The sequence below is a fragment of the Lutra lutra genome, chromosome 6 (genome assembly GCF_902655055.1).
Source record: "Lutra lutra chromosome 6, mLutLut1.2, whole genome shotgun sequence".
Taxonomy (NCBI): domain Eukaryota; kingdom Metazoa; phylum Chordata; class Mammalia; order Carnivora; family Mustelidae; genus Lutra; species Lutra lutra.
Window position 1 is genome coordinate 99,018,300 of NC_062283.1, and position 14,900 is coordinate 99,033,199.

Here is a 14,900-nt window from a genome sequence, read left to right on the forward strand (position 1 = left end):
TCTTCTATCTTTTCTGCAGTTGAACAGGGGATGACCCTGAGCCAATTACTGGATTTCTCTAGGCTTCTGTTCCCTCCTCTGTAAGTAAGGATAATTATAACCCACCTCCAATATTTGAATTAAATGAAATCCTGGAAAGCCTGAGCAGAGTACCTGCTACATAAAAGGAACTCAGTGACCTTTGGTTTCTGTCCTAACCCCTCTGAGGCACACAAGCCAGTAAGCGGCTATTCATAAAGACAGATCAAGCTTCCAATGCAAGCAAGACTGGAAAGACCAAGGAAAATCAATAATCAAGACAAAGTAGAGAACAGAACAGTAAAGGGTTCTCAAAGTCTCATTCCAGGACCTGCAGCATCAACATCACTTGGGAGCTTGTGAGATGCAAATTCTCAGAGACACTGTAGACCCAGGCAGTCTTTGTTTCACAAGCTCCACGGGTACTTCTGATGCACACTGAGGTTTGAGAATCAGTGGTCTACAGTAAACTCAACAGATACTGGGTGAGGGACACTGGTGCGTATTTTTGCATTTGTTATGTGGGCATACACACCAACGTATGTACAGTGTTTGTAACTGTTGGATCTGTAATCGAGCATGGTGATATCAACAAAAACCCACCAAACTGGCAATTAATTACCCATTGTTCTTTAGTACAGTTGTCTAAACAGGGATATACCTAGGATGCTTGTTTTCAATGACTTTGCTCTAAAATCACTTTGGTTTTAAAAGTATCGATTCATCAACTTTCTTCTTTCTTCCCCTAGGAAATTCCACTTACTTGGATGATCATGGACCGCCTCCTAGTAAGGTAAGGTCTTTGCCTGTGGCGTAGATCCCCTTTCCTTTTCTCAGTCCCTACAGCCTCCAGCAATCCCAACCAGAGCCCTCCTGGCCCTGAATTGTTTACAGGAAAATAGATGACAGACATCAAGTTCATCTTTGACGTAGAGCGAGGAGAAGAACCTATAAGCAGTTTTGGCCTGAGTTTTAAGGGTCAGAATAGTCCAGTGACCTCTTAGTGGAGTTCCCCACCACTATTTACTCTCTTAAGCTCAGTGAACACCAATCGATATACCAGAGAATGAGAATAATGAAGACAGTCTTGGACCACTTTGATGATGACCTTCAAAGTAGAGTTTTAAGCACCCACTAAGCTTAGAGGCTGGAAATTTATCTCAAAGTCGGCTTTTGAGCTTGTGGGATTTGAAGACATACTCTACTATTTGTAAGACTATAAGCTTTGGAACAAGGTCTTCCTGGGGGCATCACCGGCTCTGCCACTCTCACTGTATGATATTGGACAAATTACGTAATACTAGGAGCCTCAGTTTTTTGATGTGCAAAGTGGGATTAACCATACTACCCACAGTACAGGACATCTACCAGTATCCACTGAGCTGATCTATGACATTCAGCCCCTGGTATGCAATAAGCATTAAATAAACAGTGGCTCGTGTTAACTAGACTGAAGGAACATTACAGTTATTAATGAATGGCCCAGTGGTATTTATCACAGTTGTGACTGGCTCTGCCACTTGGTCCACTGCATATATACTGGGGGCTTGTGATGCTGCGGGCACTGGGAATACAAACACGAAACAAAACAAGAGCGACAGAACAAAATAGGCCCTATCCTGAAGGAGCAAAAGAATATGAAAGTTCGATACCATCCATGGATAAGAACCATGTCTAGCTCCTCTTGGCAACCCCACACCCTTGCAGTAGCACATCGTGACTATTCATTAAATTTCACTGAATTGGACCATGGAATCCAGAGCTGGAATATGAATAAGGTCTCCTGGCTCCCAGCCCAGGTTTCTTCCACTCGGCCAGTGTTCTCAAACTTGAGCTTGCCTCAGGGTTTCCTGAAGGCTTATTAAAACACGGATTGCTGGGCCCAGACCCCTGAGTATCTGATTCTGTAGGTCTGGTGTAGGACCTGAGAACTTGCATTTCTAACAATCTCTCAAGTGTTGCTGATGGTGCTGTTCTTGGAACCATGTTTGCTTTAAAGGCCATGAATCTAGAGAAAACAATGTCCCTGGACATTTTCTGTGTTGTTTTTACTGCTGATGGCCTAGAGAGAGTGGTATGGCTTATTTTATAAAGGCTACTTATTCATGTAATGATGACTCACTGTTGTAACTCATCTTACAGTGAAAACAAATTTTCTTTGGAAAATAAACTGTCTGGAAGGGAAGATGAGTGGGTGTGGGGGAGAAGAATGGTATGGATGCCCTGCTAGGTTCCTGTACCACTAACTGTACTTCTCTCCCAAGAGGAGCCAAGCAAACCACCCCCTACTCTCTCTGTTCTGCAGGGAAAGGGGGTGAGGCTGGCTGTGTGGGACCCATCAGCTGTTTGTCTCAGTGGCATGTTGGGACACTATTTAGGGTTTCAGGTTTGATAAATGGGGTTTTATCTAGCAGAGAGACCCAGGCCCACTTCATATAAACTTGCCTTCTTGACACGATCCTTGGTAACTGGCTTGGGACTACCTCCTTAATCTGCCTAGGGTCCTTGATCTTGCTGAGCTGGCCACCCTGCCTGCCTCTTTACTAGTATCCTCGGTGCCTGGATTCTGTATTTGCTGGATTCTCTCTCCTTGCCCGTGTGGAGCTTATCCTGGTTCTGCCTTCCCCCACCCCTGCAGCCTCGTCTTTACCCCTCCCTCTTCCCCCACCTCCAGCCAGAGCTCCCTGTGACACCCAGAAATGATCAGGTCATATCAGATCATTTTAGATCACTTTCAGGCTCAGTCCATTTTTATCAATTCTATTCCAAGTTCAAAATTGTGAATATAATCTCCGTCAACCAGCAGAATGCGACAGATTTTTTACTATAACTGTATTTTCATTATCTAGAGTGGAGTAGCAAAAACACTGTTTTGACTTCCTAAGCAGTAGCCAAAATAACAAGAATACAAAAATGAGTAAAAATAACGTTGGTATGTTAACATCTTTTCATCCATGCTTATTACTTCTGCCAGGGTGGAAATGAATCCCAGAAATGATAAAGTCAGACTTCCAGATTAAGGTCCCTTGAATGTCCCCTGAAGTTGGGCCTTGATTAGTTGGGTCCATAGACCCCTGGGGTCTCCAGGACCATGGTGGCATGCAGAGGAGACGGACTCACACATATGTGGCCTCCAGAATGCACCCCCAGCCTGGCACGGGAAAGCAAGACTGAGGGCAGACCCACCATTTTCATACTTGTTTAGCATTCAGAAATAACTTTCTGATGCCAAGATTGAAAGAGCTGTGATCTAGATAAAATAAGGTTTTTAAACCCTGAAAATGTACTGAGGTTTACAGGCGAGTTCTCATTTTATTAAAAGTTCATTCCACGAGTTTCACATTCCACAAGTAATAGCCATTTAGGGAATGGGGTGTGTGCCACATAGCACACAGAGACCAGGGCTTCCTTCTCGCCAGGATTTTCATTTAAAAAAAAAAAAAAAAGCCTCTGAATTTTTTACTTGTTTTTAAAATCTGCTTTAATGGCACAGCTCACCTCCATTTTTAATCTAAGACATTATTTAAAGGCAGATGTTAGTATTTTCTTCTGTGAACCACTTTTTACTATTGTTTTGTGTGCACACAGAACACATGGCTTAAGGTTAGAGCCCTGCTAGGAATGAACACATAGATCTCTACTGAATGAATTAGAAAGATATTCTTGAGAACAAAAACAGACATGCAGTGGCCAGGATTGTGCAATCACACTTCTTATGAAGTTGCGTGTATGGGATATGTGTGTACAGAGAAAAGCCTGGAAGGATAGTAGTGTTTTCTCTGGATGGTGAGCTTTCAAGAGATTTTTACTCTTAACTTTATATTTTGTTTTGTATTTTTTTTTATTTCATTAGAATAATGCCCGTTCAACCTAAAGATCAGGGTGGGAGGTGGGGAATGGAGGGAGAAAGCCCTCATGCAAGAGAAGATGAGGGTCAGGCTGGAAAACCCGTGCTGCTCGGACCTCTGCAGCTGCTTCTGCAGTTCATGACACCCGAGAGCAACCTGATCTCTGAAGGTTGCTATCTTTTCCTGCTCCACTTCACTTGGTCTTTGGGTCCCCACACAAGCTGCTGGTGACAGCAATGATAAATTCAGGTGGTAGCAAATAGGATGTGGGGATTGTTTCATGCATGTATGTTGGCGTCCCAAATCTGATAGATAAGGAGAGCTGGTCTAAGCAACTCAAGAAAAATAAAAGCACTGTCCATAGCTGGTGTCTATCCTTTCCTAGTGGCAGGCACCCTGTGAAGAACTTTGCGTACGGGGCACCTGGGTGGCCCAGTTGGTTGAGCAACTGCCTTCAGCTCAGGTCATGATCATGGAATCCCGGGATCAAGTCCCACAGTGGGCTCCCTGCTCAACGGGGAGTCTGCTTCTCCCTCTGACCTTCCCCCTCTTGAGTTCTCTCTCTCTCTCAAATAAATAAGTGAAATCTTTAAAAAAAAAAAAAAAGAATTTTGCATGCGAGTTTAGTCTTGGTAAAACCCTATGGAAGAGGAAATCATTTTTTAAAATTAAAGGATAGTTGACATACAGTATTATATTAGTTTCAGGTGTACAACCTGTGTTGTAGTGATTGGAATTTATTACATTATGCAATGCTCATCATGGTACATGTAGTTAGCCTTCTATCACCATGCAAAGTTATAGTATTATTGACCTATATTCTCTATGCTGAACTTTACATACCCATGACTGACTTATTTTATAGCTGGAAGCCTATACCTCTTAATCCTCTTCAATGTTTTCACCCCTTCCCCCACACTCTCCTTCTGGCAACTACTAGTTTATTCTCTGTATTTAGAGTCTGTTTTTGTTTTGTTGGTTTAATTATTTTGTTTTTAGATTCTACATATAAGTGAAATTATGTAGTATCTGTCTTTGTCTGATGTACTTCACTTTCACTTAGCATAAGATCCTCTACATCTATCCATTTTGTCACACACAGCAAGATTTCATTCTTTTTTTGTGGCTGAGTAATATTCCTCTGTGTGTGTGTGTGTGTGTGTGTGTGTGTGTGTGTGTGTATGTGTACACATATATATCACATCTTCTTTACCAGTTTATCTATATATGGACACAGGTTGCTTCCATACCTTGACTATTGTAAATAATGCTGCAGTGAACATGGGGGTGCATATAACTTTCCAAATTAGTGTTTTTGTTTTCTTTGACTAAATATCCAGAACTGGAATTGCTGGATCATATGATGTTTCTATTTTCAATTTTTTGAGGACCCTACATACTATTTTCTGTAGTGGCTGTACCAATTTACATTCCTACCAGCAATGCACAAGTGTTCCCTTGTCTCCACATCCTCATTAGCACTTGGTATTTCTTGTCTTTTTGATACTAGCCATTCTGACTGGTGTGAGGTGTTATCTTATTGTGGATTTGGTTTGTATTTCCCTGATGATTAGTGATGTTGAGCATTTTTTCATGTATCTGTTGGCCCTCTGTTTGTTTTCTTTGGAAAAATGTTTATTCAAGCCCTCTGCCTATTTTTAAACTGGATTCTTTGTTTTATGGTGTTGAGTTGTGTGAGTTCTTTATGTGTCTTGGATATTAACCCCTTATTGGGTATATCATTTGTGAATATCTTCTAATTCACCAGGTTATCTTTTTATTTTGTTGATATATATATATATATATATATATATATATATATTTTTTTTGCTGTGCAAAAGGCTTTTAGTTTGTTATAGTGCCAATTAACTTTTGCTTTTGCTGCCCTTGCTTGAGAAGACAGATCCAAAAGAAATATTGCTAATGCTGACACCCAAGAAGCTACTCCCTACGTCTTCTTTTAGGAGTTTTATGGTTTAAGGTCTCACATTTAGGTCTTTAATCCAATCTGAGTTTTTTTTTGTGTATAGTGTAAGAAAGTGGTCCACTTTCATTCTTTTGCATGTAGTGTCCACTTCTCCCAGCAGCATTTATTGAAGAGATGTCTTTTCTCCAATGTGTATCCTTGTCTCCTGCATTGTAGATTAATTGACCATATAATGGTGGGTTCATTTCTGACCTCTTTAGTCTGTTTCATTGATGTGTGTGTCTATTTTTAATGCCCATACATACTGTTTTGATTACTGTAGTTTTATAGGATAGTTTGAGATTCAGGAGTGTGATGCCTTCATTTTGTTCTTCTTTTTCAAGATTGCTTTAACTAATCAGGGTCTTTTGTGGTTTTGTATAAATTTTAGGATTATTTGTTCTAGTTCTGTGAAAAATGCTCTTGGTATTTTGGTAGAGATTGCTTTGGGTAGTGGGGACATTTTAACAATATTAATTCTTCTAATCCATGCGCATGGTATATTTTCCCTTCAATTTCTTTCATCTCAAATTTCATTCATCAGATTCTTAGAACTTTCAGAGTATAAGTCCTTAACCTCCTTGGTTAACTTTATTCCTATCTATTTTACTCTTTTCTTGTAATTGTAAATGGGATTGTTTTATTAATTTCTCCTCCTGGTAGTTCATTCTTAGTGTATAGAAACATAACAGCATTCTGTATAGTAATTTGTATCCTGTAACTTTACTGAATTTGTTTATTAGTTCTGGTAGTGTTTTGGTGGAGTTTCAGAGCTTTCTGTATATATTACCATGTCATCTGAAAATAGTGAAACTGTTAGTGAGATTTCATCCTTACCAATTTTGATGCCTTTATTTCTTTTCCTTGTCTGATTGGTGTTGCTAGGACTTCTAATACTGTGTTGAATAAAATTGCTTATAGTAGGCATCCTTGTCTTATACCTGATCTTAGAGCAAAAGCTTGTAGCTTTTCATTGTTGAATATGACATTAGTTGTAGATATGTCATTTTTGCATTTTTTATGTTGTGGTGTGTTCCCTCTATACCCACTTTGTTGAAAGTGTTTTATAATGAATAGATGTTGGATTTTTTCAAATGCTTTTTCTGCATCTACTGCAATGATCATATGATTTTTATCCTTCATTTTCTTAATGTAATGTGTCACACAGATTGAGTTGCAGATATCAAACCATCCTTGCATCCTTGGAATAAATCCCACTTGATCCTTTTAATATCTTGCTGAATTCGGTTTGCTAATATTTTGATGAGGAATTTTGTATCTATGTTCACCCAGGGATATTGGCTTGTAATTTTTTCTTGTAGTGTCTTTGTCTGATTTTTGTTTCTGGGTAATGCTGCCCTATAGAATAAATTTGAAAGCATTCCTTCCTCTTCAATTTTTTTGGAATGGTTTGAGAAGGATAGATATTAATTCCTCCTAAAATGTTTGATAGAATTTACTTGTGAAGCATCTGGTCTTGGACTTTTGTTTCTTGAGAGTTTTTCAATTTCTGACTCAATTTCATTACTAGCAACTAGTCTGTTCAGATTTTCTATTTCTTTCTGATTCAGTCTTAGGAGATTATATATATATTTTTAAAGATTTTATTTGTTTCAGAGAGGGAGAGCATGATGGGTGGGGAAGAGGGCGAAGCAGGCTCCTTACTGAGCAGAGATCCCAACACAAGACTCAATCCCAGGACCTTGGGATCATGACCTGAGCCAAAGGCAGGCACTTAACCAACTGAGCCACCCAGGTGCCCCAGAAGATTGTGTGTTTCAAGAATTTATCTGTTTCTTTGAGGTTGTCCAGTTTGTTGACATATAATTTTTTATAGTAGTCTCTTATAAAATCCTTTGTATTTCTCTAGTGTTGATTTTTACTTCTTTTTGATTTCTGCTTTTATTTATTTGAGTTCTCTTTTTTCTTTTTTAATTTGGCTAAAGGTTTATCAATTTTGTTTATCTCTTCAAAGAACTGGCTCTTAGTTTCAGTGACCTTTTCTATTTTTTTTTTAGTCTCTATTTTATTTATTTCCATCCTAATCTTTATAATTTTCTTACTTCTACTAATTTGCGGCTCTGTTTTTTCTTCTTTCACCAGTTCCTTTAGGGGTCAGGTTAGGTCGTTCATTTGAGATTTTTCTTGTTTGTCAAGTTAGGCCTGTATTGCCAGAAACTACCCCTTTAGACCTACTTTTGCTGTTTCCCAAAGATTTGGGGATGTTGTGTTTCCATTTTCATTTGTCTTAAAGTATTTTTTAATTTCCAAGAGAGGAAGTAATTTTTTAATCCTTATTTTACAGATGAGGGAACTAGTTCATAGAGAAGCTAAATAACTTGCCAAGGGTCATGTTCTTAGTACTAGGCTTGGAATCCTAACCCAAGGCTGTGTAGCCCCAGGGTCTATTTTAGCCATTTCAAGATTACCTATATAAGTAGAAATATAATAAATTTTTACCTTATTTCTGGAATTTTACTCTTTCATATAGTTATCTGGTAGCTTAACTACAAGATAAGTTTTAACTCTAGTATACCAGAAAAAAATAGTCATCACCATTTACTATCCAAGTGCAATGAACCCTTTAAACATTTTTTTATCAATCCAGTAAATGTTTAATTTTTACCTCATCTTTTCCCTCCCAATCACTTTTGTATACATACCTACCTTCAGCATTTGTCCGTTTATAAACTGCATATATAATACATTTTGGTATACAAATATCATAAAAGGTTAGAGGACACTGTCCCACATTCATTTAGTAAAATGGGATTGTCAAGGTTCTTGTTGCAAAATATTGTTTGATGAAGTCCTTCTGCTTGATGACTAACTGCATGAGAACACCATATGTATAAATATATATAAATGCAGTTAATTAATTAAAAATATATATTTATAAATTTTGTCCTTAGACATATGTTGTTTCCTCATCAACTATTGAATTTGAGAGAACTAATCCAGGATGTCATCATCTGAAGGCTGAGTCTGTGGTTTTCCCTTTCACGATCAATATCATCGTCATGATTAGAGTCGCAAGTGCTGCTGTCTAACTCCAGCATTCATCTCTTGTTCCGCCAATCCTTGTAAAACCTCTTCCTCTGTCAGTTTTCTTCTCTTTGTCATTATAGGCAGGAATAAAAATTCCAAACTCTCCACTCTCATGAAAGTTAAAAGCAAACTACAAAGATGGTGTCTCCAGTCTTCTTTTATATCTTTTGGAAAGATGACACAATCTTTGGACAACACAGTAAAATACAAAGAGCAATGCAATAGTGGTGTATTTTGCCAGTGACTTACTCTTCCAGGCCTACCCTGTTCAGGACAGCAGCCATTAGGCTCATGCAGCTATTGAAATTAAATTAATGAAAATTTTTTAAAAATTCAGTTTCTCATTTGCACTGACTACGTATCAAATTCCCTGGGTTCTCTGTGGCTGGTGGCTAGTGTATTGGACAGCACAGAATAGAACATTCCGGTAATCACTGAACAGCAGTGTAGTTACAGCCATTCCACCATTCTTCAATTTTTCTACTACTTTTGTCTTTTTAAAGCATATTTGAGAGTAATTGGTGCATAATTGGTAGGTAATTATTCTAGTATGATGAAAAAGCAAGTGTCTCAAGATGCAGAAAAAAGTAAAATCATTAAGATCCCATAGTGGATCTTAAATTTTTTAGAGAGGCTGATAGACCCTGTTATATGGTAATTATATTTAGTATTATAATTATGATTCTATAATTGTAATAATATGGACCTATTTGACAATAACTATAGGGTAGAATGTGTTTTATTCTCTTTATTGAAAAATAAGATGTATTTTCTTTGGAACATTCTAAAAAAGAATGATGTCAAGAAATACGAATACACAAGGGTGCCTGGGTGGTGCAGTCAGTTAGCCTCTGACTCTTGATTTTGGCTCAGATCCTGATCTCTGGCTCATGAGATTGAGCCCCGCAATGGTCTCTGCGCTCAGCATGGGGCCTGCTTACCCCTTTCCCTCTGCTCCTCCCCCTGCTCGCTCACTCTCTCTCTCTCTCAAATAAGTAAATTAATTAAAATCTTAAAAAAAAGAAATGTTAATACACACAAATAGTTAGAATTGTTAAAAAACCCCCAAGCCCCAAAAAACTAAAATTGAGTGCAGTGCATCCTGATGATACATAGAGGGTTAAGATATATGCTGATGCTGATATTTGTATATAAAAGTATTTTGATATATAAGATAATAATACTATTTTTTCCATATAAAGTAACATTCTACATAGTATTAGTATCCAGAATTCTATTTAAAAGTGGGTTCATGGAGGAGGAGTCAAGATGGCAGAGAAGTAGCAGGCTGAGACTACTTCGGGTAGCGGGAGATCAGCTAAATAGCTTATCTAAAGATTGCAAACACCTACAAATCCAATGGGAGATTGAAGAGAAGAAGAACAGCAATTCCAGAAACAGAAAATCAACCACTTTCTGCAAGGTAGGACTGGCGGAGAAGTGAATCCAAAGCGACGGGAAGATAGACCGCGGGGGTGGGGCCGGCGAGCGGCGGAGCAACGGAGCAACGGAGCAAAATCAGGACTTTTAAAAGTCTGTTCCGCTGAGGGACATCGCTCCAGAGGCTTAACTGGAAGCCCAGGCGGGGTCAGCGCGGCCTCAGCTCCCGCAGGGTCGCAGAAGGATCGGGGGTGTCTCAGTGTCGCAGAGCTTACCGGTATTAGAACGGGGAAGCCGGCTGCAGAGACAGAGCCGAGGAGTGACTCAGCTCAGGGTTGCCTTGAACCGGTCGCAGGCTCGGTCAGCTCGGAGCGCGGCCGGAGGCCAGGGTGACGGGAGTCGTTTGGTGCTGTTCTCTGAGGGCGCACTGAGGAGTGGGGCCCCGGGCTCTCGGCTCCTCCGGGCCGGAGACCGGGAGGCCGCCATCTTCATTCCCGTCCTCCGGACTCTACGGAAAGCGCTCAGGGAACAAAAGCTCCCGAAAGCGAACCCGAGCGGATGACTCAGCGCGGCCCCGGGTAAGGGCGGTGCAACTCCGCCTGGGGCAAAGACGCTTGAGAATCACTACAACGGGCCCCTCCCCCAGAAGATCTACGGGAAACCCAGCCAGGACCAAGTTCACCTACCAAGGAGAACGGCGGAATTCCAGAGGAGAAGAAAGCAAAGCACGGAACTCATGGCTTTCTCCCCATGATTTTTTAGCCTTGCAGTTAATTTAATTTTTTTTTCTTTTTCAATTTTTTTTTCTTTTTCTCTTCTTCTGCTAAATTTTTTTTAACTTTTACCGTTTTCTTTTTTTAACGTTTTTTAAATAGTTTATCTAATATATATATATTTTTTCCTCTTTTTATATTTTTTCTTTATTGGCTTTCTTTTTTTTAATAGTTTTTTTTTTCTTTCTTTCTGAACCCCTTTTTATCCCCTTTCTCCCCCCTCACAATTCAGGATCTCTTCTGATTTGGCTAAAGCATATTTTCCTGGGGTTGTTGCCACCCTTTTAGTATTTTACTTGCTCCTTCATAAACTCTTATCTGGACAAAATGACAAGGCGGAAAAATTCACAACAAAAAAAAGAACAAGAGGCAATACCAAAGGCTAGGGACCTAATCAATACAGACATTGGTAATATGTCAGATATAGAGTTCAGAATGATGATTCTCAAGGTTCTAGCCGGGCTTGAAAAAGGCATGGAAGATATTAAAGCAACCCTCTCGGGAGATATGAAAGCCCTTTCTGGAGAAATAAAAGAACTAAAATCGAACCAAGTTGAAATCAAAAAAGCTATTAATGAGGTGCAATCAAAAATGGAGGCTCTCACTGCTAGGATAAATGAGGCAGAAGAAAGAATTAGCGATATAGAAGACCAAAGGACAGAGAATAAAGAAGCTGAGCAAAAGAGGGACAAACAGCTACTGGACCACGAGGGGAGAATTCGAGAGATAAGTGACACCATAAGACGAAACAACATTAGAATAATTGGGATTCCAGAAGAAGAGGAAACAGAGAGGGGAGCAGAAGGTATATTGGAGAGAATTATTGGAGAGAATTTCCCCAATATGGCAAAGGGAACAAGCATCAAAATCCAGGAGGTTCAGAGAACCCCCCTCAAAATCAATAAGAATAGGTCTACACCCCGTCACCTAATAGTAAAATTGACAAGTCTTAGTGACAAAGAAAAGATCCTGAAAGCAGCCCGGGAAAAGAAGTCTGTAACGTACAATGGTAAAAATATTAGATTGGCAGCAGACTTATCCACAGAGACCTGGCAGGCCAGAAAGAGCTGGCATGATATATTCAGAGTACTAAATGAGAAAAACATGCAGCCAAGAATACTATATCCAGCTAGGCTATCATTGAAAATAGACGGAGAGATTAAAAGCTTCCAGGACAAACAAAAACTGAAAGAATTTGCAAATACCAAACCAGCTCTACAGGAAATATTGAAAGGGGTCCTCTAAGCAAAGAGAGACCCTCAAAGTAGTAGATCAGAAAGAAACAGAGACAATATACAATAACAGTCACCTTACAGGCAATACAATGGCACTAAATTCATATCTCTCAATACTTACCCTGAATGTTAATGGGCTAAATGCCCCAATCAAAAGACACAGGGTATCAGAATGGATAAAAAAAAAAAAACCATCTATATGTTGCCTACAAGAAACTCATCTTACAACCGAAGACATCTCCAGGTTTAAAGTGAGGGGGTGGAAAAGAATTTACCATGCTAATGGACATCAGAAGAAAGCAGGTGTGGCAATCCTTATATCAGATCAATTAGATTTTAAGCCAAAGATTATAATAAGAGATGAGGAGGGACACTATATCATACTCAAAGGAACTGTCCAACAAGAAGATCTAACAATTTTAAATATCTATGCCCCTAACGTGGGAGCAGCCAACTATATAAACCAATTAATAACAAAATCAAAGAAACACATCGACAAGAATACAATAATAGTAGGGGATTTTAACACTCCCCTCACTGAAATGGACAGATCATCCAAGCAAAAGATCAACAAGGAAATCAAGGCCTTAAATGACACACTGGACCAGATGGACATCACAGATATATTCAGAACATTTCATCCCAAAGCAACAGAATACACATTCTTCTCTAGTGCACATGGAACATTCTCCAGAATAGATCACATTCTTGGTCCTAAATCAAGTCTCAACCGGTATCAAAAGATTGGGATCATTCCCTGCATATTTTCAGACCACAATGCTCTAAAGCTAGAACTCAATAACAAGAGGAAATTTGGAAAGAACCCAAATACATGGAGACTAAACAGCATCCTTCTAAAGAATGAATGGGTCAACCAGGAAATCAAAGAAGAATTGAAAAAATTTATGGAAACAAATGATAATGAAAACACAACAGTTCAGAATCTGTGGGACACAACAAAGGCAGTCCTGAGAGGAAAATATATAGCGGTACAAGCCTTTCTCAAGAAACAAGAAAGGTCTCAGGTACACAACCTAACCCTACACCTAAAGGAGCTGGAGAAAGGACAAGAAAGAAACCCTAAACCCAGCAGGAGAAGAGAAATCATAAAGATCAGAGCAGAAATCAATGAAATAGAAACCAAAAAAACAATAGAACAAATCAACGAAACTAGGAGCTGGTTCTTTGAAAGAATTAATAAGATTGATAAACCCCTGGCCAGACTTATCAAAAAGAAAAGAGAGAGGACCCAAATAAATAAAATCATGAATGAAAGAGGAGAGATCACAACGAACACCAAAGAAATACAGACAATTATAAGAACATACTATGAGCAACTCTACGCCAACAAATTTGACAATCTGGAAGAAATGGATGCTTTCCTAGAGACATATAAACTACCACAACTGAACCAGGAAGAAATAGAAAGCCTGAACAGACCCATAACCAGTAAGGAGATTGAAACAGTCATCAAAAATCTCCAAACAAACAAAAGCCCAGGGCCAGACGGCTTCCCGGGGGAATTCTACCAAACATTTAAAGAAGAACTAATTCCTATTCTCCTGAAACTGTTCCAAAAAATAGCAATAGAAGGAAAACTTCCAAACTCATTTTATGAGGCCAGCATCACCTTGATCCCAAAACCAGACAAGGATCCCAACAAAAAAGAGAACTACAGACCAATATCCTTGATGAACACAGATGCAAAAATTCTCGCCAAAATACTAGCCAATAGGATTCAACAGTACGTTAAAAGGATTATTCACCACGACCAAGTGGGATTTATTCCAGGGCTGCAAGGCTGGTTCAACATCCGCAAATCAATCAATGTGATACAACACATTAATAAAAGAAAGAACAAGAACCATATGATACTCTCCATAGATGCTGAAAAAGCATTTGACAAAGTACAGCATCCCTTCCTGATCAAAACTCTTCAAAGTGTAGGGATAGACGGCACATACCTCAATATTATCAAAGCCATCTATGAAAAACCCACCGCAAATATCATTCTCAATGGAGAAAAACTGAAAGCTTTTCCGCTAAGGTCAGGAACACGGCAGGGATGTCCGTTATCACCACTGCTATTCAACATAGTACTAGAAGTCCTAGCCTCAGCAATCAGACAACAAAAGGAAATTAAAGGCATCCAAATCGGCAAAGAAGAAGTCAAACTATCACTCTTCGCAGATGATATGATACTCTATGTGGAAAACCCAAAAGACTCCACTCCAAAACTGCTAGAACTCGTACAGGAATTCAGTAAAGTGTCAGGATATAAAATCAATGCACAGAAATCAGTTGCATTTCTCTACACCAACAACAAGACAGAAGAAAGAGAAATTAAGGAGTCCATCCCATTTACAATTGCGCCCAAAACTATAAGATACCTAGGAATAAACCTAACCAAAGAGACTAAGAATCTATACCCAGAAAACTATAAAGTACTCATGAAAGAAATTGAGGAAGACACAAAGAAATGGAAAAATGCTCCATGCTCCTGGATTGGAAGAATAAATATTGTGAAAATGTCTATGCTACCTAAAGCAATCTACACATTTAATGCAATTCCTATCAAAGTACCATCCATTTTTTTCAAAGAAATGGAACAAATAATCCTCAAATTTATATG

The 14,900-nt window shown here is 39.0% G+C and overlaps 1 protein-coding gene across 1 annotated transcript in view; it reads left to right on the plus strand.

Annotated features, from left to right (window-relative positions):
• Nucleotides 1-14,900, plus strand: part of UST (uronyl 2-sulfotransferase) — a 299,665-nt gene that overhangs the window by 114,308 nt on the left and 170,457 nt on the right. The window contains exon 2 of the mRNA XM_047733878.1: nucleotides 768-811. Coding sequence (XP_047589834.1) covers nucleotides 768-811 — 44 coding nt within the window. The remainder of the gene's footprint in view (nucleotides 1-767; nucleotides 812-14,900) is intronic.